The sequence below is a fragment of the Penicillium diatomitis genome (genome assembly GCF_028827545.1).
Source record: "Penicillium diatomitis strain IBT 30728 chromosome Unknown utg000005l_segment0_segment0, whole genome shotgun sequence".
NCBI lineage: Eukaryota > Fungi > Ascomycota > Eurotiomycetes > Eurotiales > Aspergillaceae > Penicillium > Penicillium diatomitis.
This window is the reverse complement of record NW_026623177.1, coordinates 306153-330437: the sequence shown is the minus strand read 5'-3', so window position 1 is coordinate 330437 and position 24285 is coordinate 306153. Positions and strand designations below refer to the sequence as shown.

The 24285-nt window shown below is 51.9% G+C and overlaps 10 protein-coding genes across 10 annotated transcripts; 4 read left to right on the top strand and 6 right to left on the bottom strand.

Annotated features, from left to right (window-relative positions):
- Positions 1 to 1324: 1324 nt before the first annotated feature.
- N7539_004769 (purple acid phosphatase family protein) lies at positions 1325 to 3386 on the top strand (the record flags this gene model as incomplete). Its single annotated transcript, XM_056934371.1, has 4 exons — positions 1325 to 1674; positions 1780 to 2475; positions 2543 to 2983; positions 3050 to 3386. The coding sequence occupies 4 exons, from the start codon at positions 1325 to 1327 to the stop codon at positions 3384 to 3386; spliced, it is 1824 nt and encodes a 607-aa protein (XP_056789565.1).
- Positions 3387 to 4599: 1213 nt separating this feature from the next.
- On the top strand, positions 4600 to 5933 carry N7539_004768 (60S ribosomal eL24 domain-containing protein; the record flags this gene model as incomplete). The annotated part of the gene is made up of 3 exons (XM_056934370.1): positions 4600 to 4866; positions 5201 to 5344; positions 5652 to 5933. Coding segments are annotated over 3 exons (693 nt in total), but the record flags the coding sequence as incomplete, so codon positions are not given.
- Positions 5934 to 7309: 1376 nt separating this feature from the next.
- gup1 (glucosamine 6-phosphate N-acetyltransferase) lies at positions 7310 to 8044 on the bottom strand (the record flags this gene model as incomplete). The annotated part of the gene is made up of 2 exons (XM_056934369.1): positions 7310 to 7399; positions 7547 to 8044. The coding sequence occupies 2 exons, from the start codon at positions 8042 to 8044 to the stop codon at positions 7310 to 7312; spliced, it is 588 nt and encodes a 195-aa protein (XP_056789563.1).
- An 855-nt stretch (positions 8045 to 8899) lies between these two features.
- N7539_004766 (class II fumarate hydratase) lies at positions 8900 to 10972 on the bottom strand (the record flags this gene model as incomplete). Its single annotated transcript, XM_056934368.1, has 6 exons — positions 8900 to 9086; positions 9197 to 10214; positions 10298 to 10413; positions 10504 to 10541; positions 10637 to 10681; positions 10751 to 10972. The coding sequence occupies 6 exons, from the start codon at positions 10970 to 10972 to the stop codon at positions 8900 to 8902; spliced, it is 1626 nt and encodes a 541-aa protein (XP_056789562.1).
- A 634-nt stretch (positions 10973 to 11606) lies between these two features.
- On the bottom strand, positions 11607 to 12887 carry N7539_004765 (alpha/beta hydrolase; the record flags this gene model as incomplete). Its single annotated transcript, XM_056934367.1, has 3 exons — positions 11607 to 11864; positions 11943 to 12260; positions 12318 to 12887. The coding sequence occupies 3 exons, from the start codon at positions 12885 to 12887 to the stop codon at positions 11607 to 11609; spliced, it is 1146 nt and encodes a 381-aa protein (XP_056789561.1).
- A 1770-nt stretch (positions 12888 to 14657) lies between these two features.
- Positions 14658 to 16040, top strand: N7539_004764 (putative aspartate transaminase; the record flags this gene model as incomplete). The annotated part of the gene is made up of 3 exons (XM_056934366.1): positions 14658 to 15740; positions 15808 to 15913; positions 15976 to 16040. 3 exons carry the CDS (start codon positions 14658 to 14660, stop codon positions 16038 to 16040), a joined length of 1254 nt encoding a protein of 417 aa, XP_056789560.1.
- Positions 16041 to 16536: 496 nt separating this feature from the next.
- N7539_004763 (putative chitin biosynthesis protein (Chs5)) lies at positions 16537 to 17921 on the bottom strand (the record flags this gene model as incomplete). The annotated part of the gene is made up of 2 exons (XM_056934365.1): positions 16537 to 17691; positions 17850 to 17921. The coding sequence occupies 2 exons, from the start codon at positions 17919 to 17921 to the stop codon at positions 16537 to 16539; spliced, it is 1227 nt and encodes a 408-aa protein (XP_056789559.1).
- A 502-nt stretch (positions 17922 to 18423) lies between these two features.
- Positions 18424 to 18891, bottom strand: N7539_004762 (uncharacterized protein; the record flags this gene model as incomplete). Its single annotated transcript, XM_056934364.1, has 1 exon — positions 18424 to 18891. One exon carries the CDS (start codon positions 18889 to 18891, stop codon positions 18424 to 18426), a length of 468 nt encoding a protein of 155 aa, XP_056789558.1.
- Positions 18892 to 19528: 637 nt separating this feature from the next.
- N7539_004761 (translation initiation complex factor eIF1A) lies at positions 19529 to 20173 on the top strand (the record flags this gene model as incomplete). The annotated part of the gene is made up of 2 exons (XM_056934363.1): positions 19529 to 19549; positions 19745 to 20173. The coding sequence occupies 2 exons, from the start codon at positions 19529 to 19531 to the stop codon at positions 20171 to 20173; spliced, it is 450 nt and encodes a 149-aa protein (XP_056789557.1).
- A 1412-nt stretch (positions 20174 to 21585) lies between these two features.
- N7539_004760 (uncharacterized protein) lies at positions 21586 to 23923 on the bottom strand (the record flags this gene model as incomplete). Its single annotated transcript, XM_056934362.1, has 4 exons — positions 21586 to 23059; positions 23109 to 23541; positions 23606 to 23740; positions 23794 to 23923. The coding sequence occupies 4 exons, from the start codon at positions 23921 to 23923 to the stop codon at positions 21586 to 21588; spliced, it is 2172 nt and encodes a 723-aa protein (XP_056789556.1).
- Between the last annotated feature and the right edge of the window lie 362 nt (positions 23924 to 24285).

Sequence of the window (24285 nt, the reverse complement as noted above, 5' to 3'; positions counted from 1 at the left end):
AATGGAAGACAGTCATGGGAACGCAGGGAGTTCGAGTACGGTCTCGCCCTGTGCTAGCTGAAAAGTGTATTTGAAGCTTTGTTATGAGCTCGCAAATTACGTATCCAAGGAAAACTCAGTTGGAGGTCTTCTATTACCTGCTCCCGCAGCCGCAGCCGAGCTACACGGCGCAAAGCTTTACCCTATAAGCTCACTATGCCTTGGTTGCGCAGCCAGGATCATGGAGCACTCATGTGGACCAATGGATTCCGACACGCGGTTTTTCGCTCGCCGGCTGCAAAATGCTTGTTTGAATCGAGGGACTCCAAATGACCTCACTAGTTGGCTTGAGGCTGACGGCGCTGGCGACCTGGTCTGGCCCTGCAAAGATCCCCGTGAAGTTTAGGCATAAGGGTACAGGGATGCAAACTGTCAAATACGTAGAGTTTAGGTACAAGGGTACAGGGGTGCCAACTTGCCAAGTATGCAATCGACGTTGGCAAAAGGAGGCACCGACCCAGGTAAGCTGCCAGGCACTGTTTTGTCACCGCTAGATCATCGAGCAATCGCCATTGTTGACATGGGCAGGGCTCTTGGCCTGCGCTTGGCTTTTCCGTATTCCGTCGCACCCGGTCCGACATTAAACGACCGAGTGCTCTCTCTCGCGCAGCATTGGCAGTTCGTAATAGACGGAGATTAAACCGAACCGTTGGCAAACTTAGTTTTCGGTTGTAGTTAACTAACTTAACTAACTAGTAGTAACCTAATTGAGGACTTGAGTACTAACGTTAGCTGGGGGGAAAGTCCAGAGAATCGACTCACAATTCAAGCTCCAGCCTCATAGATACGTCCGCCAATCAACAGACAAAGATTAGCCCATGTGGTGGCGGACGGGTCGGGTCTGTGCGGAGTCCGGCGGTAGCGCGGCTTGGCGTTGCTTCTCCTGGCTTAGCGTGGATGGAAGGACTCGGGTGGGTTGGAGAATCGGGACTTTGGACAGGGCAGGCCGCATTGTTGACACCACAACTGATCAGGGCAAGATACCTCATGCAGGTCTTCGACACTATCGCCGCTTAAGTTTAGCCTTGCCGAGATACGACCATTCCGATGCCAATCGCGCCAAAGTGCGTATGCACGTGGGTCCAATTGGCACACAAAAAGGGTCGCTTATCGGTGGGCAAGTGCAGGATTTCTCCGCAAAGCCGGATCGTCATGGCTGCAATGTAATCGATCGATGCTTCTGGAGCTCAGCTCGAGATAAAAAGCCCGGCTGCGTCGCGTTCATGCGACTTGCCAATCAGTCGACCTTGCAAATTTTTCTGGGTGATTCTCGATCCTCGGCATCATGAAGGCCACCACTGCTTCTGTCCTGTTGGCGTTGACCGCAGCCGTCAATGCCCGTCCTACAGTCGACACGACATACCCATACAAGGGCCCTGCTGTTCCAGTCGGTGACTGGGTGGACTCCAGCGTGAACGGCAATGGCAAGGGTTTCCCTCGTCTCGTCGAGCCTCCCGCGGTCAAGCCGGCCTGCGCCAACCCGACCAACAATATCAATGTGATCTCGCTGTCCTACCTGCCTCGCGGTGTGAACATTCACTACCAAACACCGTTTGGCCTGGGTCGCGCTCCCGAGATTAAATGGGGCAAACAGCCTCACAAGCTCGATAAGCGTGCCACAGGGACTTCGCATACGTGAGTACACGCTCATTCGAGCATGAGAGATCAGCGTTGTGCTTCGATCGCGCGAGGAATATGTGTCTAATCAATGTTCTATTCTTCTTTTTTTCTGGTGATTAGCTATGACCGCACCCCTCCTTGCTCCCAGGTCTCGGCTATCACCCAGTGCAGTCAATTCTTCCACGAGGTTTCTCTTGATCACCTCAAGGCTGGTACCACATACTACTACCAGATCACTGCAGCCAATGGCACCACCGAGTCTGAAGTGATGAGCTTCAAGACCGCCCAGAAGGCCGGTGACGACAAGTCGTTCAGTGTTGCCGTGCTGAACGATATGGGTTACACCAACGCCCAAGGTACCCACAAGTACCTTGTCCAGGCTGTCAAGGACGGCGCTGCCTTTGCCTGGCACGGCGGTGACCTCAGTTATGCTGATGACTGGTACTCTGGCATTTTGCCATGTGAGAATGACTGGCCTGTCTGCTACAATGGCACCGACACTGCTTTGCCCGGCAGTGGTCCCATTCCCGATGAGTACAAGAAGCCTCTTCCCCAGGGCGAGATCCCCAACCAAGGTGGCGCTCAGGGTGGCGACATGAGTGTTCTGTACGAGAGCAACTGGGATCTCTGGCAACAGTGGGTAGGTGATATTACCACCAAGATCCCCTACATGGTCCTGCCTGGTAACCACGAGGCTGCTTGTGCCGAGTTTGACGGTCCTGGCAATGTCCTCACTTCTTATCTCAACGAGAACGAGCCCAACACAACCACCGCCAAGAGTGCTTTGACATACTACAGCTGCCCTCCCTCTCAACGGTAAGATCTGGACATATGTCTCCTTTTCATGGTCATTCAACGGAAGTATCGCTGAACGCGTACATAGTAACTTCACTGCCTACCAGCACCGTTTCCGCATGCCTGGCCAGGAGACTGGTGGCGTCGGCAACTTCTGGTACTCCTTCGACTATGGTCTCGCTCACTTCGTCTCCATCAACAGTGAGACTGACTTCGCCAAGAGCCCCGAGAAGTCCTTTGCTGAGGAAATCAAGGGCAATGAGACACACCCCACTCAGTCGGAAACTTACATCACCGACAGTGGTCCCTTCGGCGAAGTTGAGGGCAATGTCAATGACACCAAGGCCTACGAGCAATATCAATGGTTGAAGGACGATCTCGAGAGTGTCAACCGTAAGAAGACCCCGTGGGTCATCGTCATGGGTCACCGTCCCATGTACAGCTCTGGCTCTGCGAGCTACCAGAAAAACCTGCGTGATGCGTTTGAGTCTCTGATGCTGGAGAATGGTGTTGATGCTTACATTTCTGGGTACGTTTTGAATGACGCTGATTAAACTATTCAAATTTGCCTCAGTCACTCACCATGACATGACAGCCACATTCACTGGTACGAGCGACTCTTCCCTCTCGGCACCAACGGTACCATCGATACTGCTTCGGTGGTCAACAACAACACCTTCTACACCAACGCCGGAAAGTCAATGACCCATCTGATCAATGGCGCTGCCGGTAACCTGGAGAGCCACAGTGAGCTCAGCAAGGGTCAGCACGTGCAGAACATCACCGCTGTGCTGAACACCCAGGATTATGGCTACAGCAAGCTTACCGTTGTCAACGCCACTGCCCTGACTTGGGAGTACATCATTGGCAGTGATGGCTCCGTTCGTGATTCGCTCACTTTGCTGAAGCCAACTGAGAAGAAGTGCGATTAAGATTTTGCGCACTCGAGAACCGAGTGGTCTTATGACAGGGGGGATATCTGATCACTGAAAGAAGCGATGACTTGCCCTCCCCCCCCCCCCCCCCTTTCAAAACTTACATGACTGTATGCATAGTGACAAGTTGTACATGAATCTTACTACCTATCTAATGCAGAGATCAATAATGATTGGCGAATACATCGACCGACAGGTCGTCATATCCTTCGATTCGTTCCACGATAGCTATGTAGCTAAAAGTATTCGACGCTCTCCCCGTCACAGTGATGGCATCTTAACTGGAAGGTAGGTACCTACCTAGAAGGAACGCATGGCGATGAGGGTCCAGTGCCAGCAACTCGAGGGCCCTACGTTTGTTTATCGAGAAATTTCCCTGAATTCAAACCTGATCCTCAAAAGAAGATACCCCTTTTCGGTCATTCTTTCGATGATTGCATCCAGGCCCTTCGGAGAGACGAGATTATTCCATACTACACCCGAGCATCCATGATCGATGCGAGATCAGAAGTAGAACATTCCGCCCGCCTCAAACATGGAAGTACAGGCGTCGATACTCAAGACAAACCTATAGATTGCCCCTGTGTGGATAGGTAGGTCCAGAGCCGCGAGAATATCTTGCGCTTCATTATCTTCTGCCTCCCAATTTGCCTCCGCGAACCTAAGGTAAGTCATCGAGACTTGGACCCCATCCAGAAGGTGGGTCACTTTGCGATGTACTATGAGCGTTTGGTACAACATTCTGATGGCGGGAGGCTTACGACAGCGATGCTCATCATTCAAATAAGAGCTAGAGCAGGGATTCGAAACGCTTTTGGTGAATGACAGACCTGCTACAGACATGTGTGGTAGGAGACAATCAACATATTTATGGGCAGTGGCAAGTCCAGTAATGGCATCCAGGTGGTATAGTAGTTTGGCAGTCATGGAATGGTGCATGGCCTCGGGCCCCGGCGAGCATCAGCATGCATACATTCAGTAACCCAGAAAGATAGAGACTCATGTCTAAGTATAAGCGTTTAGAAGCATTCATTCCTGACTTGATGAACGTAAACCTCAATAAGTAGGTCTAGGTACCAAATCGGAGATACCTTACTGAACCTCGTGTGGGCACTGGACGTAGCATTGTCAGTTACTCCTCGGGGGCCGTCACTGGAGCTGAGGTGCAGAAAGATGGATTAGTCATGAGTGACCTCACCGTCCACTCCAGCGGCAGCGGGTGGCCCGTGACTTGACCCTTGAATCGGACGGACCGCAGTCATATCACGTGATTGCACCTCATCCGCAAAAGGGCAGCACAAATCACGTGTCGCACTTTAGCGAGGCGCACCACAATTGGACCCAGCTAGGAAGAACACCGCGATCCCCGATTTTCGAAACATTACCCAACGCCAACCGACACCTCGTCAGCGCATCCACCGTCAAGATGCGTACCTACGACGACTCTTTCAGCGGCCAGAAGATCTACCCCGGCAAGGTGCGTTGACAATTATTCAGTTCTCGAGCGACATTTCGGAGGAAAAAAGGGGAAAAAAAACATGAGGGAACGATTTTCCACGAAGAAAGTTGGGTGCGGATCTGGAACACGACGACGCGGACGACTATGACATGATGCGATATTGCGATTGTTCGACAAAGGATTCGGTCATAACGTCTGGGCGGTTCTTCGCTTGCCGATCCGTACCTCCACTCTGTTCTTTCAACCTTTCCCTCCGATCGCGCTCGAGAACTTGATATAGCGGGGATGGGAGGCAATTGTGATTGTCGGTGGTATGGGTCTGCTAACGCTTCATGTTTTCGTGATGTTTTAGGGTAAGCTGTACGTCCGTGGCGACAGCAAGATCTTCCGCTTCCAGAACGGCAAGTCCGAGTCGCTCTTCCTCCAGCGCAAGAACCCCCGCCGCATTGCCTGGACCGTTCTCTTCCGTCGCCAGCACCGCAAGGGTATCTCTGAGGTCCGTTATCAAATCTTTATCTCTCCGTCCTACAATTCACCTCGGTCATATGATCTTGGTTGTTGGCTGGAGGGTCATGACTCGAGTGCGAATCTGCAGTTGTTACCCGTCCTCATTGGGGACAGGCACGACGGAAGATCGCACTGCATGACCCTGATTGCGCAAGAGGAGGAGAAGCCAGATCCTTCAATCTTCTTTGAACGGCAGAGGGCGCCAAGATCAACAATCTTCGGATCCCATGGAATCCCAATCACGAATTGTCGAGACGACATGTAATACTGACCAGGTCATATTCACCACTCTATAGGAGGTCGCCAAGAAGCGCACTCGTCGTGTCGTGAAGAGCCAGCGTGCCATCGTCGGTGCTTCCCTCGAGCAGATCAAGGAGCGCCGTGCTCAGCGCCCCGAGGCCCGTGAGGCTGCCCGCAAGCAGGCCATCAAGGACGCCAAGGAGAAGAAGGCCGCTGCCAGCGCCGCCAAGAAGGCCGACAAGGCCAAGAACGCCGCCAACGCTGCCAAGGGTGGTCGCACCGTCTCCAAGCAGGGTGCTAAGGGTTCTGCCCCCAAGGTCGCCGCCAAGTCCCGCTAAATTACGACTCTGACGACGAAGTAAGACGATGTTGTGTTGCGTCTGGGGGACTCACCTGAGAAGGCAATCAAGCGGTGTTTTTATTGGTTTCTACTCGTGTTGACGGTTTCGCGATATGATGGAACTTGCGGAGCTTCGGGGGTTTCTCAACCCCGGAGCTTTGAAGAGCTGTCCCCTTTTATGAGAAGTGGAAGGGGGCTAACGGGCCAAAATTCAAATTTTTTTTTCCATCACTCTCCCATGATTTTCTGGAATCTTGTCATTATGCAGAAGTATGGGAATAAAGGAATCCTAACGAAAAAAATTTCGCAAACCAAGCCCAGCTCCGCAAGAAGAAAAAAACACAGAACGCCAAACCCAAAATCAAATCGCTGACAAAAGAATGATCTCCGATATATTTCTTTCGCTTTAGGGACTGTAGTCGTCCTTTGTAGATTCTCATGTCCGCCTACCACATCCGAATCGACGTGATCACGAGGTGGCTGTCACATTGTCATTCTTGAAGCCCGACATGTCTTGCATCGCTGCCCCGGGTCCCCTGCTTTCTACGAGAACCTGGATCGAATGAAGAGCTATCTGTGCAAGGGAAATCGCCTCGTGTGACAAATTCCATTCGTATTCTTGCCTCGGGCGTTATTGTGTACGGTGATCTATCACGTTTGAACTCCAATCTATCGATCCTCGCGGGTAACTGCATTGTAGTCCAGTCGTATTCTCATCAAGCAATCAATTCTATCAGCCCCAGGATAAGCATACCCCATTCGCAGCTCGCCTCCAACGTTTTTTGTATCATTGGGATCCAGGTCAGCCAAATCAATGAGAGAACGGATGTAAGTATAGATATTTGAAGTCTGACAAGTCGAGACACGCAGAACCAAAGCAATGGGCAGAATGAGCAAAAGTAAAGTTTTTATACAGAAGCGATTGGAGCATGGAGATCGGGTCTACCATCTCCATGTAACGTGCGGGGCGAGTAGCAACACGACGACCTTTGAATGCGGGATGTAAGGGAGTACACGTATAGTCATGGATGAGGGGAAAGGCGTAAAGGCCTCGTGGCTTTGCATGAGGTGTTAAGAGATATAGGGCAAGGGAGCAATTCTTCCCACCGACCGCTCTCTCCGGCAGTTGTCGATCTTGGTCGCTCGCTCCAGGAATCAACCCCGTCGTGATCCTGTGCAAAGGTCAAGCCCTCGAATGCACATCCGACAGATCAGAGGCGTCGTTCTTCTCTGTCAATTTGTCCACAAACACCGAAAAACGCCAACGAACCCAACTCTAGAAAATCTTCACAGGTGAACGTTCCAGATAAGAACAGTGAAAGAGGAATCTCAACACTGCCCATCAGACTTTTCACAGATATGCAAGGCCTGGAATCAGTAGTAGTGAGCCATCTCGAGACCAGCCCGCTTGAAGCCGCACTTTACGTAGAAGCCTTCGTTGGCCTCGGAGCAATCGAGGATACTCTGTACAACGTCAGAATAAGTTTCTAATGCAGCATCCATCTTGACCAAAAGGAACCCGGAGGGAGGGGTGAGAGAGAAAGAAAGAAATGGCAGAAATGCGCAATGTCTTCTCCAGGGACTATGAGGTAGAGCCCTTGTCCAACGCACCTTATAACAGCCAACCTTTTCGGCCACGTAGTCCAAAGCCTGAATAATGCGCAATCCCAACTTCTTGCCCTGTTGGTTCTTCTCCACGGCGATATCCTCAATGTGACCCACCATGCCGAGCGAATGAATGAATTTGCGCTCCACAATCAGGCTGCCTGTGCCGACGATCTGATCCTGTCCGTCGCAGATGACGAGCATGTAGTACTCGTCGTTGCGAGAGGCAATCCAGTCATATCGCTGGTTCCATTGTTCCTCGCTGATGTCGCCGACGGTGGTCAGGACACGAAGGACGTCCAGATAGCCGCGCTGGTAGTCCGATCGGCGCAGAGGACGGATTGTATAGTCGGTGGGGAGGATGGAGATGATCTCGGGCGAAATGAGTGAGGAGGCGAAGAGGGGGGCATCGTCTTCCATGTCGACCGGGGTGACGGTGGAGTTGACGATGGACTTGGTTAGTTCGGGAATGGTGGTTGAGGGGGTGAAGCTGGGGGTGGTCATGATGTTGTTGTCGTCCAAGGTGTTGTTGTGAGAGCGGCCAGTGTTGATGGCAGTGTGGTCTCAGTGATTTGTTTTGGTGGTTTCGGAAAGAATGAGGCACAGAGTTTATGTGTGTGAACGATAGTCGAAGCGCCGTCGGTGGAGGAAAGAATGTGCACGTATGTGTGGCTATGACATGTATACCGAGTATAGTAGCCTTGTCGTGTTGTCGGGTGGGAGAAATAAACAACGGGCGAGAAAGCGAAGGCAAGAGTCTCGGCAACTGAAGAGGAAACTGGCAATGATCGCACAATCGCGGTCGCAACCCGACTTTGTCGACTCGGTCGGACCTGACAAAAGGACAAAAGGACAAAAGGACAAAAGGAGGGGCGTGGAGTCGTGGGCCAAAGACAAGTGGGTCGACGCAAGGGAGATCTGATCCATTTGGGGCTGTGACTGCGACCTAAAATTGGATCCATTGATCAGAGGTATCTCTCATCCTTGGTTTACTTCCGTTTCAGACCAGAGCAATTGAGGGTTGGAACATTGCTGACGACCAGTACCACCGTTTTCCAGGAGAAATGAATAGCACCAGCCGTAACCTGTATCCATGTTGGCGAGGTGATTATGTTTTGTGTTAGGCACTGGGCTGCGATACAACCCTTTCGGACCTCTTTGAATTCCTCTTTTTGATACTCGATAGTTCATACATATAGTCAGCCACTCATCTCGACGGTTCGATCCGCGGACATTAAAATAACCCAGTAAGAATTGACCCTAGAAGGGTTCAAAATATAAAGCCAACCATGAGCTTTGTCTAAGATAATACAGGGTGGATCATACAGCGCCTAGATTATCCGAATTGGGGCGAACCACTTATTTCTTCTCCTTGGGAGCCAGCATCAGCTCGGGACGAACGTGCTGGTCAAACTCCTCGGAACTGAGAGCCTTCAGCTCCATGGCACTCTCCTTGAGAGTGATGCCCTTCTTGTGGGCATTCTTGGCCACTTTGGAGGCCATGTCGTAACCGATGACGGGGTTAAGGCAGGTCACCAGCATCAGACTGTGTAAGAAGGGTGACAGATTAGTATATGAGCCAAAACAAAGGACACAGTGTAGATCGACATAAAGCAGGAGTAGAGGCAAGGGAAGCATAGGATAATGTAGACGTACCTCTCGTGGAGCAAAGAGTTGATGCGGTCCTCGTTGGCCTCAAGACCCTCAACGAGGTGCACACGGAAGCTGTCCATGCCGTCGGACAGAATGCGCACGCTGTGGAGCAGGTTGCGGATCATGACGGGCTTGAACACGTTCAGCTCGAACTGACCGTTCATGCCACCAATGGTGGCAGCAACGTGGTTACCCATCACCTGGGCGCAGACCATGGTCAGAGACTCGCACTGAGTGGGGTTGACCTTGCCGGGCATGATGGAAGAGCCGGGCTCGTTCTCGGGCAGGATCAGCTCGCCGAGACCGCAACGAGGACCAGATCCGAGGTAGCGGACATCCTGAGCGATCTTGAAGAGGGAGCCGGCCAGGGTGTTGAGAGAGCCAGAGGCCTCGACGATGGAGTCGTGCGCAGCGAGCACCTCAAACTTGTTGGGGGCGGTCTTGAACTCGGTGCCGGTCATCTTGCTGATCTCAGCAGCGACGGCTTCGTCGAAACCCTTGAAGGTATTCAGACCCGTGCCGACAGCGGTACCACCCTGAGCCAGGAAGCGCAGGTGAGGGAGCGAAGCCTGGACTCGTTCGATGTTGCGATCCAGCTGGGCAACGTAGCCGGAGAACTCCTGGCCAAGAGTGAGGGGAGTAGCATCCTGCAAGTGAGTACGGCCAATCTTGATCAGCTTATCCCACTTCTCAACCTTGACCTGCAGAGCGTCGCGGAGCTTCTGGAGAGAGGGCAGGAGAGTGTTCTCAAGCTCAAGGACAGCAGCGATGTGCATGACGGTGGGGAAGGAGTCGTTGGAGGAGGCAGACATGTTGACGTGGTCGTTGGGGTGAACGGGCTTCTTGCTGCCCATGGTACCGCCAAGGATCTCGATGGCACGGTTGGAGATGACCTCGTTGGAGTTCATGTTGGACTGGGTACCAGAGCCGGTCTGCCAGACAACCAGAGGGAAGTGATCCAGCAGCTTACCCTCGGCTACCTCGGCGGCGGCCTGCTTGATGGCCTCGCCAATCTTGGGGTCTATTCAACCACAAGAAAGACTTGTCAGCCTTGCAAAAAGCTGCAATGTGACTTGCTTGATCTCAGAGCATATGCGGACTCACCAAGGCCATACTTCATGTTCACGGTAGCAGCGGCACCCTTGAGAATACCAAAGGCCTTGACCACAGGAGGAGGCATGCGATCCTGAGGCTGGTTGATATCGAAGTTGCCAAGCGAGCTGTAGTCCAAGTCCTTGCATATCAGCCTTCTTCTGTCTCTTTCTTTCAATGGTCCCTCCCGATGTGCTTCCGCTTTCATGTCGGCTTACCGCTGGGTCTGGGCACCCCAGTACTTGTCGCCCGGGACCTGATCGTCACAGAAAGCGGCCCGTTAGCATTTTGCAATTCAGACAGCCCTGCGAGGCGTTTCAGATCAAAGTTCTCTTTTTCCCCTTAGCTTACCTGAATCTCGCCAAAGGCATCGCTTTCCGTGCGGGGAGCAGTAGACTACAGTTCACGCAGCGGTCAGTTTCCATCGAGCTCGGTCAGAATCGCAGATGTCCAGCGGGGTCTCACCATGCTGAGAGTAGTGCTGAAGGAACGCTTGTTGGTGTTGAGGAGCTGAAGGCGGGGGAATTGTCCACCGAGACGGCTGTTGGAGCTCAGAGCCCGGCTAGCAAAGACCGGAGAGCGAGTTGCAACCGACAAGACGCTGCGGGCTGCGGGGTTGGCAGCTCTGGCCGCATGTGTCAGGCTGGCCATCGAGCGCACCGCGGCTCGGGACGAAGCAGGGTTCATTGTGACCGTGGAATTGACCGGTGTGATGACAGAATTGCACAGGTAGAGGGGGTGACCAGCTGAATGAGCCCGTTTAGAGACCGGTCTGGGTCGAGTCAAGCGAGATTTGGGACTGTGAGTCTCCTTTTCGAAGAGAGGAAGGGATTGAAACAAAAAGTTGAGATGGCTGCGCGACTCCGATGACTTCAGCCGAAAGTTCCCGGTATCCGCATGACCGAACAGCCGCCGATTGTCGAGTCAACTGCCGGTAATTTCATCAGTGAGCGTGGTAAGTTTCTGTAATTCACGGTATTATTCAAAACGGCTTTCACCTATGAGCCTGTGAAGTAGAGTCGAATCAGTCGATGTTTACCTACATGCCAATAAGGTAGTCAGAGTTCCAGCAGACTAAGAATAAGATTTTCTAGATGTATTGAACAAATATTTAGTTCAGGCTCAGTCTGGCCAGATTTGGAAGAAGGTGATCAATTTGTTGCAATCGGCAAGGGTGAGCCCCGTAGCATGTGTAATTGTATATATATTTCCTATCTGGGCCGATGCCCGCCCGTGCCATCATAACGGTGGGTGCGAACTATCCAGCGTCCATCAAGATACGAATAATGTTACCAACATGGACATGCGCAGGTCATGCCCCTCACACTAGCAGCTCACGCTTCATGCATGCAATTACCCTCTCATTAAACTGGCGACCTGCTTCGAGGATTCCATCCAGGCTGGCAAAGGTGTGAGGTGCGCCCAGGTACCGGTGCTTTTCGACGCGATTGCCTGCTGCTCGCAGTTTGTCGGCGTACGCTTCACCTTCGTCCCGCAATGGATCCATCTCTGCGGTCGAGACGAGCGCTGGAGCTAGGTTGTTGAAATCGGGTGCGAGCATTGGCGAAATCTTCCAGTCCTATTGCGCAGTGAGTGGGCGTGTCAGAGGCATATTGGATGTGTCCCGGGTCAGGCGTAGGGCCTGATCTACACTCACGTCTGCTGAAGGAGCTGGTCGAGGCACGCCGAGGAAATACCGATAAAAGAACTCCATTCGTGCGACCGGTAGTAAAGGTGCGAACTCCATTTCGCGATAAGATGGGTATGGGCTGTTCTGGCGATCGAAGTGGCCATCGAAAGTGAACGAGCTGTCCAGGTCACAAATCGGCACTGTGAGCACTTGTAGTCTCAATGGGATATTCTCGTCTCGGCACAGATGGGCTAGAACTGCGCTAAGATGACCCCCGGCAGACGCCCCGCCTATAGCGAATCTGTTCACGTCGAGGTTATATACGTCCGCCTTGTGAGATCGAATCTATTTGGTACAATTTGACATGACGTGGTCAGCTGCTTCGCTGCGTCTCAAACACACAAAACAGCCCACGAGCTTCATGTATCTCACCCAAGTAAATGCAGCCCAGCAGTCATCCACAGGAACAGGATAAGGATGTTCGGGTGCAAGTCGATAGTCCACGTCAAAGGCGACCAAGTCGCCATCAAGCCCATGAACAAGCCGTTTGCAAAATTCATGGTCATAGTCCAAGCCTCCAAAAACCCAGCCACCTCCGTGGAAATTGATGTACGCGGCTCTTTTCTTTGGCTGATATTGTGCGTCCACTTGAGGCGCTGGCTCGAAGATTCGAATAGTGATTTCCCCTCCGGAGACAGGACATTTCTGTTCAGAGATGCTATAGACATCTGGACCATTTGCTCGCCCGTAGGAAATCATGTAACGAGCAGGGTTCCTTCGAAAGTCATCGATGGGCACCTCGTGTGTGTGTAGGCGTCCCGCATTATACTTATTGTAGTATTCAACAAAGATCGGATCGAATCTTAGGAGTAACTCCGGAGGGAGACTGTTGTGAAGAGGCTGGAGTATGAGAGGTGATCGCCATTTATGCAGAGCTGGATCGTCTCCAGATATTGAGCTTTCTTGGGCCATGGCTTGGAATTTAGTCGACGATTGTCGGGAGTGGAAGATTGAGCTTTTCATATTTCTCGTTCTCACATTGAGACACGACAGATTCATGGCTTTCCGACTTTGCGAGGGGCCCGCAGCTTCTGTGATACCCTGTGGCGCATCTTATTGACCGGTTGGGGTCGAGCACGCGAAGGTAGTGCAGACTGCAGACAGAGCGGACATCCCAGGCTCTGTCTGGACTGGTAGAGTGGACGTTCAGACTGTATTCACCCATGGCCACTCGTTGCCAACGCATTACCATACGGGATAATTTGTTCAATCATGGCCTCTGCGTATAGTGCATCAGTACAACATAACTACCGTATCTTGAGTCGGCCAACAGCGACTCACGTGGCCGACAACGGCCTCCACACAGGCAACAGAATCAGAAAACGGCCTTCCGCAAAGAGCTCTGACTTAGCCCGAGGTGAATTAGTGATGCAAAGACACATTCATACCCAGGTAGGCTCGTTCGACTGGTCATTCTCGTGGGTTGTTGCCTCAGGATTGAACACAGCTTATGTGACAGTCGGCTCGGGGTCAATATCCACTAACTTACCTCTATCCACTGAAGGCACCTTAACCATAACCCAGTAGGTACCTACCTAGGTAGATGCCTACATATACCCCCAGAATTTCAACGACCCAAGATAGAGATATCCATCAGACCACAGCCCACCCATCATGTTCAGGGAGTTATGGAAATCCCCAAGAGACATTCCAGTGCACCTCCAACAAGTGCCCTAGATCTCCCCATCAACACGATAAGAGCGAGTCTACAACATTCAGATACATCCATCCTGCCTGTGTTTGTGCGCATCCGGCAAGAGCACTGTGTTCAACACCACTTCGGTATACTGCATCCTGCAGAGTGCATCGTATAAGCCTGGCGCTATAGGCCCGTGTATTATCGATCGCATCTCCATGGACTGACGTATACTGTGTAATCCCTGCATCGGGTACTCTCAGACCCTCCGCGGATGTAATAAGGTCGAGTCAGCCTGCATGCGCCGAGCGCCACGAACTTTTTAACTCTTGCCCGTCAACTTGTTCGGATTGCGCGGCCGCCAAAACTCGGCTTGCGCAGACCTTCTCAGATCCCAAGCATGGCCATGAGATCCATAATGGGCGAAGCGCATGGCAGAGAAGATGCAAGGGCCGGTCGATCCAGGGCTGCGAACTTTTAGTAGAGCCAGTATCGGCCTGGTCATACCGGTGGTGACGCTCCAAGTCATTACTGAGGACGGCGCTGACAGGTTGTTCCAAGAAAGATCGAGTCTGCCCGGATTGGAATCGATGCAGAACTATCAACGGGATCATCGACCTCATTTTGCATCATCATCATCATCATCATTCACAAGGCTATTGACGGTAATTTGCACCTCGTGACAGTCGTTCGGCTGCCATCATGGAAATCTTGCTTGGATCCAGAGACGCTGAGCGATCGAGTTTCCGCTCTTAAGCGGCACTTCCCGTTCGGGCCCAGCAGAAAAGGAGAAAAACAAAAAAAAAAAAAAACTGGCGGCTAATCAAATAAAAACGCCCAAAAAGGACAGTCCGCGGACCAAACGGAGATCGGCGACATCGGCATTGAGTCAGCCCTGAGACCCATCTTTTTGTTCCCTCCCCCCCAGACTTATACATGCCCTTCCAATTCCTCTCCAGTGTGCCCGGAACGATCAATTATTTCCACCAAACAACGAACCGTTGACCCTGCGACATATCTACCCTCCTCACGTTCAACAACCCACCATGGAGAAGACCGTTCCGACTCGCCTCACCGTGGCTCCTGTGCCTCCCGATGAGATCTTCGCGCTGAACGCTGCATACTTCGCCGACAATTACCCACAAAAGGTCAGCTTGGGGGTGGGTGTCTACCGGACGGATGATGGCAAGCCTTGGCCCTTGCCTGCTGTTCAGCAGGCCGAGCAGGCGCTCGCAGAGGAGGACGATCTCATGAGACACGAATACACTGCCATCGAGGGAGACAAGCCCTTCTTGCCCATTGCGCGAGATCTGATGTTCGGCTTCACGGGCCAGCCCAGTGAGGAGTCGGCCAAGGCACGTATTGCTACTGTACAGACCGTGGCGGGTACCGGTGCCAACCACCTGGGTGCCTTGTTCCTTGCCCACCACATGAAGCCGCCATCAGTCTGGCTGTCCAACCCTTCGTGGGCCAATCACATGACGATCTGGGAACTGGCTGGCGTGCCGCGCAAGACCTACCCCTACTACCATGCTGCTACGAGATCCTTCGACTTTGACGGTATGATGTCGACCCTGGAGAATGAGGCTCAGGAAGGTGACGTGGTTCTGTTGCACGCTTGCGCTCATAACCCTACCGGTCTGGATCCGAACAAGGAGCAGTGGGTCGCCATCGCGGACCTGTGTGAGCGCAAGAAGCTGTTCCCCTTCTTCGACTCGGCCTACCAGGGCTTCGCCTCGGGATCTGTCGAGGAAGATGCCTGGGCCGTCCGCTACTTCTTCAACAACAAGCCCGACATGGAGATGTGTGTGGCCCAGAGTTTCTCCAAGAACTTTGGTCTCTACGGACAGCGTGTGGGGGCCTACCACTACGTGACCAACCGCAATGCGACTTCCATTCGCGACGTGATTGTGAACAATCTTTGCCACTTGATCCGTGGTGAATTCTCCATGGGTCCTCGCATCGGCTGCAGCATTGTCAAGAAGATTATGACAAGTGAGGCCTTGGTGGCCCAATGGCACAGTGATCTGCAGGTGATGAGCTCGCGTATCAAGTCGATGCGCCAGGCTCTCTATAGCGAGCTGATTCGCTTGAAGACCCCCGGTACTTGGGAGCATATCATTCAGCAGGTTCGTTCTCTGCCCGGACACAACTTCATTCCCACCGTGATCAAAGCGCTAACGCTGAATGATCTAGAATGGCATGTTCTCGTACACAGGTTTGACCCCGAAGCAAGTCTACGCGCTCCGGGACAAGTACCACGTCTACCTGCTCAAGTCTGGTCGTGCTTCCATCAGTGGCTGTAAGTGCTTGCCCTACCTCGCCCGCTCTACCCCAAAAAGCATGCTAATCGAGTGATTGCAGTGAGCAAGAAGAACGTTGCTTATGTTGCCCAGGCTATCGATGACGTTGTCCGCAATGTCCTGTAGATACCTGCAAAGGGCGGATAAAGTATGATTGCATAGCGCGTGATTCATCCTCAATATCTCGTGGATAGCTGGTGGTCTTTCTCCTTTTTCGCCTTTCTTTCTCTTCTCTTGAAGTCCCCGTTTTGTACATCCTGTACCTCGTGACCCCGTCGGGTGTGGCTGTATGGTATGTAATTATGACACTTGATGATAGATATCCCCATAGAATGACAAAACATTTCGGTTCACCAAAACTGGTACTTCCAATCCTTCAGCTGTATATGAAGAGGTGGTCGCTTTCAATTCACTCTCAAAAACAGGCTATCTACTATACAACTAAGGTAGGAAGGAAATAATACGATCGAGAAAGCATCGAATACCAAGTAATAAAAGCCTCCAGATCAATCAAGCAGTCGATCGACGCCCTAAACTCAGAAACAAGCACAACAAGGAACAACAGAAACATAATCATGGTCGTACGGATTTGAAAGGAATTAGCAGAGCTGGAATAGGCACCTCAGAGAGGAACTTCGTTGAAATCCTCCTCGCCTTCCTTAGCTTTGCCCTTTTCAGTTCCGTTATGGTCTGCGTTCTGAGACCCTCCCTCCGGCATATGCTGTGGAAGAGTGCCTTCTCTACTCGAGAGCTTGTCTTCGTCGCCCGAGTCTGCACCGCTCTTTTGGCCCGACTCAGCCACCCCATTCTGCTGAGAAACCTCATCCTTTGGCGGTGGCGGCGGGGGAGGCACATCTAGTTCATCGTCCTCGTCAGATCCGACCTCATCGTCCTTAGCTTGCGGTTGACCGCTCATATCACCACCAGGGAAGGGCGTGAGAGGCGGTTCGGTTGATGCAGGGCCCTCTTCTTGAATCGGAGGAGGCTGCAGGCTAGCGCGGCCCGGGTTGACGGTGGATGTTGTGGACATGGTGGATGTTGTACGCTGGTGGGAGCCATGAAGCGTGCCCAGCCTACGCGTCTTGGGATCCGCATTGAGATAGTAGTCACGAACGCCGACGATGGTCCCCTCGGACTCGCACGCGTCCACCCACTCGGGCACTACCACCGGGATATTCATCTCAACGGCCTTTTCCCACAGCGGACCCCGTCCCTCCGAGCAGACAAAGTGAGTTGTGTCAATGCGCACAGAGTCAATCATCTTGCCACCGATGCGATCCAATGCGTGACCGAGGGCCTCCTTGCGCTGGGGATCCAGGATCCCGACTGTCACGGTGATGCCGGAGAGGTCGGTCATCTTGTGCGTGCGGCATGTCAATTTCTCCGACTGATAGGTGCCGGCCGTCGTGCGCAACACAAGATGGAATGTGTATTCATGGTGGACCGCGAGACCGCTGATCTTGGTGCTTCGAGTCTCGAGGGGGCGGGGTATCGAGCCGGCCTTGGAGCCATTGCGGTATAAGGATAGCGATTTCAGGGACGCTGTGGCCAGGTCGATTGGATCCCACTCCAAGACGAGGGAGGTCTGAGTGGCATTGCGTAGTCGTAGAATGGGGGGCGAGGGGGTCTTGACGCCGTAGGTATTCAAGATGCGTTTCTGGAGAGATTGGAAGGCGGTTGCATTGGCGGTTTCGGCGGCATGATTGCGCGCGACTGTGATATCAACGATGCTGCCAGAGGCGATCCCGGCGGGGAGCAGAACGGAAGGAAACTCGATCTAGTCAATCGCAACAGTCAGATTGTGCTTGATTGAAACGGCGACAGTGTGTTTTCCAACCAGGAAGTAACGTCGTGCAGTTGGGGGATGGCGGCCATTTGAAGGCGATCATGTCCATGGTTTGGGTCCTGTCAGGCACCAGGGGTTTTCGAGCTTACCAGACGATTGTCCTCAGTCAAGAGAACAGCGACACCCGCATCGACCTTGCCGACAGTCAATGAGACCAGCATAGTGATCTGGAATGGCGATAAGCGAACGTCCCAAGAAGTGAGTCGTTGGAGGTAAGTGAGTTCTGGATGATCCAAGCTCCGTCGGCTGCCGCCAGATCGACACTTAGCGAGGCTTTGAGGCCTCGGGAGCTAAGGTTACTATGACCGCTATGCAAGTCTCTCATTGGATTGAAGCTACAACAACGACAAGATCCATCGCTCACACGTGTGAAATTGCCAACTGTTTACCACAAGTAGCTGATTGAATGAAATTAGCTTGCTCTGGGAGACCGCGCCTTTTCCGAATTGTATATCAGTAGTAATGTTTGAGGGAGTTCATCCCCAGAGTTGAATAGTGTGCACTATGCAGTACCTGGCATGATGCAGCTCCCAAGATTCCCCAGACGCCATGCGATGATCGAATCGACCTTGATAATATACAGAGATGTATGCGAAAGTTGCCGCCGCTAAATTACAGAATGATGTTGTACAGTATCGACCAAGCATCCGGCTATGGCACTAGTCACGAACACTTGCCATCGCTTTTGTTGCGGTCGCCACGCCTCTCCCGGTGCTTTAGAATGCCTTTTAGTAGGTAGTCGGTGTCTTTCTGCAAATCCTCGAAACTTTGCCGGAGACACGTAGGACGCAGCGTGATCTCCAAAGAGCCCAACAGAGGTGGCTTTTCGTTCCAGGCGCCTATCGACAAAGACCGCCCTACGTTGTCAAATCCTTGCCGTTTGAGGGACTCTTGAAACGCCATGCGCGCTCTCCGTGCGCACCAGGATCGGACGGTGCGTTTAAACTGGTTTAAATGGGATACCGATACCCGCCACCAGAGTGTTTTCGGGTCGCGATTTGCATACATGTATGCGATTTTGGGACGAATGGGATGTACCGGAGAGCCCAGGTAGCGTTGGGCAATGGGAGGAATCACATGCTCGGAGGTGTATCGGAGTAGGAGGGTACTCGAAGATGAGGAGAACTTCATGCTGGGAGGGCAGAGGTATCAGGATCGTATCTCGCCCAGAATTGGCGTAGTTGTCTTGTGTTCGGTTGCCGTATCGGGATCATAGCGAAAGAAAGAGCAGGCTTGTGAGGCACATAAGAGGCATCGAAGAATAAGGATTGGGTGGTGCTTGTAAGATGAATGCACCGAGATCGATGTGCGAAACACCTCACAACGGGTATCAAGGCGAACGAGGATATCCCGAGACAAGCCAACCGGCTCAAAACATGGAGCGCAAGGACTGAGTACACCAGCAGAAGACAAATAGCCACTTCAGGCTTCAAGCAGTTTCGCCAAACACCGCAACACTTTGTCCCTTCACCCGGTCACACCACTTTTTTTTCTGCCGAGATTGATCGAGGCGGTAGACAGTACGTGCCTTCATTTCAAGGCATGAAACTGCATCAGGTGCAGGCCTTTGTGCCTGATTAGCTAAGCAGCAGGTTTGTTCCCCCGTTATATCGGCACAGATCCTCACCCCACCACCACACTTTCCCTCAACCTTCACCTAGATTCTCTGGGGAAATCACCTTTGTTCTCTACGTCCTCATCCGACGCAGAAAGCTAGCGGACGCGAAAGTCTTCCACAGGCGAAAACCGAAGTTCCAGACTCGCCGCCATGCCCAAGAATAAGGGAAAGGTTAGTGCGCAAATTCTCAGCCCCTCCTACTAAAATGTGCCACCCCACCACCATCAGTCTCCGAATAGCCACCCGTCGGCTTTCTTGAGTGAATGGAAGTGGTGAAGTGGCTTCTTTTTATCGAAAAGCTTTGCCCCGCGAGAGCAAATACTCCCTTTGTCTTGATGAAGCAAATTCTGACTCCTTTGTCAACAGGGTGGTAAGAACCGTCGTCGTGGTAAGAACGAGAACGACAACGAGAAGCGTGAGCTCGTCTTCAAGGAGGACGGTCAGGAGTATGCGCAAGTCGTCAAGATGCTCGGCAACGGTCGCCTGGAGGCTCTTTGCTTCGATGGCGAGAAGCGCCTGGCCCACATCCGTGGCAAGCTTCGCAAGAAGGTCTGGATCAACCAGGGTGACATTATCCTTCTCTCCCTCCGTGATTACCAGGATGAGAAGGGCGATGTCATCATGAAGTACACCGCCGATGAGGCCCGTAGTCTGAAGGCCTACGGTGAACTGCCCGAGCACGCCAAGATCAACGAGACCGACAACTTCGGCAACGAAGGCTTCGAGGACAACGTCGAGTTCGACGAGGACCGCGAAAGCGAGGATGAGAAGGAAATCGATGTCGACGAGCTCTAAGCTCACCCCTACCTCTCGGAGCCCGATGCTCTCTACCCTGCAAGAGCGCTGCGCAGAACCATGCTATGCCGCTCTTCAAGTTCCGCCACTCTTCTCCTACACCGCTGTTGTCGGGTCATGCGCTTCTACCGACGCTTTGCATCCAACAATATTCCAGCCCTTTCGGATGGTTGGAGTACCACGTGATCTTGATTGAAGACCTTCATCTGCACGCCTTCAATATCAACCACGCTGCGGCTCTGTACGAAACTGAAGGATCATCTCTTCCTTCTTGGCGACGATACGACAATGAACCAGGGTACGAAAGACATCGGCGACCAAAAAAGATCCCGTGATTTTGTATGTTTTACCGATTTGGTCTGCGCAGGCGCATGCCTTACAGCCCACTATCTGTTACTTCAAATATTTTCGGGGTTATGTTGCAGAGCCTAAAAAAGTCGGTGGCGACACACATCATGAAACTGCGTGTCCGTTGCCTTGCCTTGCATTGCATTGCATGCTCTGTCCCTCTGTCCGGCCTTGTCCTTTACCTTTTTTTTTCTTTTTGTTCCTTGTTCCTTTTCTAGTGATAGATGTTGCGAACAAAAGGTCATGACAGTTGAAACTCTCCCTGTCTTTAGTCGTAACAAGTATATGACTATGAACGGTCAGTTCATTTTCGAGCTCTGTCTATCTTGACACCAGCATTGACATACGAACCATGATGAAGTTGGGTAAACGTTGAGAGCAGAAGCTGTGTGACGTTCACGCTCGATCCCAAGCCTACATCTCTCTCGACATCACGTTTGATTGCTGTTTCATCTACCAGGGGATCAAGAAGACGGTACTGCATAAACTGAAAACAGGATGGGACAAATTGCTCTTCGAGTCAGTACTCGGAAACAAATCCCAGTCTTATGACAAAATTCAGAGACCCGTCCAGTGTGCTCTTCCCGCCTGGCGACTCGTTGCGAAGGCACATACCAGACAATCATTGCGCATCTGGAGACCTACAATAAGACACTTTCTGATCTTGGTCTCTACTTCCCCACTGTAAAATGTTTTGTAGAGACCCTCGCAACGTCTCAATTGAACGTCTTCAAAACGGCCCATGGGAAGATCATCGGAAAGACTCTCAGAAGGTCCCCAGCAAAAGCTACCTATCAGGTGATATGTAGTCTTGTAGTTTTTGACTGTTCACGCAATATTCCAGTACAATCTTCGCGGTACTTCAAGTACATCTGAGAAGACTGCCAGGTCACAATAAAATCATGATCATTCAGTCTAGCAGTATGCTATGCACTTGCACAGTTGACACCGAGGTGACCTCTATTGAATATCGCTGCATATCATGGGAAATTGACGACCGACACAATTCGCGAGCGGTCTCATAGACTCATACTAATGTCATAACTAGGTCTGTACTCGTACAGTCATGATCCAGTAACTGGACCCAAGCTTCCCTTTCCACCAGTTGAACCCTTTACACAGCCTCCATCACCAAACATTGACTGTGCTGCATCTCGCCAGACAGTTTCCCGCCCTAGATAATTCTCAAGTGTGTAGAAACGTCGACACTCCGCCGCTTCGTACCTGAACTGCAGCGGAATCTGATCGTCGTCCGGATCGTATTCGTTTCGAAGGTTGACATTCCCACTCCACGCAAAGGACGTTATCCGACCTGGACTTGATTCGTTGAACTCCCGCCATTCCTCCAAAGTCAGTATTGGGGATGAGGTGTTCATCGAGTCCAAGATCAACTGGTTGGCTTGCTGGATATAGCCGTTGATATTATTGATTCCTAAAGATTGGCCGCCCTTGACACCACCGACTCCTTGCATGGGGGATTCGTTGGGCCGGCCACCAAAAGCTATGGTGCGGACACCTTGGCGTTTCATGAGTTTGACAAAGATAGCACATGTCGAGGCACAGTCTCCGTCAGTGACCTGAGATATGTGTTCAGGGTTAGCAATCTGTCTCTTGCCTTCGCTTCTGCTCTGCGTAGCGGCCTGGAACAAACTTAGATCTCTGTGGATTGGGAAACTCACTATCGTGATGTTCTTGGCCGGAAAAGGTGGTTGTCTGGGGATCAAAGGTACAGAGCCATAGCCATTGATGGGATAAGTGGCAGTGGAGGTTGCAGAGTAATTGAAATTTGCCAGCAGGTTGGACGAAGGACTTCCCAGGATAACCTCGGGCCCATAAAGATCCTGCCAGGAACTGAAGCCGCTCTTCTGACCTGGCTTCACCATTTCTCTGTAAGCAAAAGCATTGCTGGAATCTGGGGTGTCCGAGGCCGCGAATGCCTCTGTGAGGTACTTTGCCGCCGTATGTGCCCGATATCTCGTCCCCGTGTAGGGCTCAGCATCAGGGAAGAAGATACGGGCAAGATCGATCCCATAAGAAAGATAGCCTCCAGGGTTCGCCGATACGTCGATCACGATGTTCTTCTTGCCTGCAGCGGTGGCATTTTGCAAGAAATTGACAGCGATCTGAGCTGCCTCGCCCGGACTAGAGGCAAATGAAGGCAGGAACATGATTGCTGTATCTTCGAGGCCGGTCATGTTCGAGTAAAATCCGGCAATGGTATTAACCGAATTGCGCCACTGCGTATTCGGAAGTCCGGGGACGGAGGCGGCCTCCTCAGTTTCAGTTGCGATGGCATTCTTGGCCTTGGGAAGCCCCCGAGGAATACAATGGCTTTTGTACAAGCTGGTGCCATTCTTGTAGGCAAATAGCCTCTCTTTCGGAATAGCTTTCTTCTCGATTGTGCGAGTCGTCCCATTGTCAAAGGTCAAGGTCATTAGAGAGCCTTCACTCCAATCGGTTGTTCGGAACCAGATACCATTGGGATCCGTGGGCGTGTTCGCGAAGTTGCGGGCTACTGCTGGAAAGTTACGATTGTATCTGAGCCGTCAGCAAGGGCAGGATTCATCAGTGGAATAAAGAGACATACTGCGCGTCTTTGTCTTGTAGACTTTGGCCAGCTGCATATGTCGATAGAAAGTTGGCTGCCTCGGTACCATTGATCAACGTCAAAGCAGATACGTTGTCCGACCCAGTTTGAAGGATTTTAGCGTCGTCTTCCAATCTATCAGCTTTGCTTGCTCCGGTGTATCGATTCCAGCACGTACCCAAGGTGTAGATCTCTGGTAGCTTCAGTCCGTCAGACGAAATGGACACCAGTGGTAAGTCAATAGCCAAGTCGAAGATCGCCTGTGAGCATAATTGGAAGACTAGGTGTCCATCATGAGCTGACTTGATGAGATTAGAGACATCGAGATCCATTTGAAACTGGCTCGAGTATCCATTGCTTTTGGCCTTCTTTGAAATCGCACCGATGCCTTCAAGCAGGTCTGTAGATGGTAGTGGATACCCAGAAGGTGGAACTGCAATTTGGGTCAGCGGGCCTTGTCTTCCAGGATCGATTCCATCGGGTATGGGCTGTCTCACATTTGAGAATATCGACGGTTGACTGGAACTGGAGGTATTTCTTCGCTTCGTCCAGAAAGGATAATGCTAGAGCAGATTCAAATGGCATAGACATCAAACATTGGCGGGTCAAATCTTGCGGTATGCGAGCGACCGCTGCAAGTGTCAGTACAACGGATATTTCCTGTTTTGGGAGGCTCAGCACATACATTGACTTGCATTGGCATCTGCTACCAATTTGGAGATCTGCGCACATGGCTCCGAGTCAACAGCATTCTCGCTGACATCAATAGCTGCCGCCCACGCGACCGGGATGGATAAGAACGCTTGGAGGCGCATTCTTGTATGAAGATGCGTTTGGTTCGAAGATAATAACCACAGTAGTGATTGTGATTGAGCCTCGCGATGCCAAGTATCACCGTCTAAGAGTTTTGCTCCGTTTGGTTATCTCACTAACCGGACGGTCTCGGGAGATGAAGGATCTCAAGAGTGATGCTCTTTCTTTTTTTGTGGGCCCCTTGCGTGTCGCCTTTCCTGTCTGGAGCGATCTGCACCCCACGATATTGGCTCACAGGATACTATCGTCATTTGAGGCGGGTCTGCAGACGGATGATGCAGCTTTCTTTGGTGGCAGTTGAAAGGTGAGACGAGGTTCCCCCGCTACATGGCTATCATTCGTGTTTTGTGCTGTTCTGGGCGGA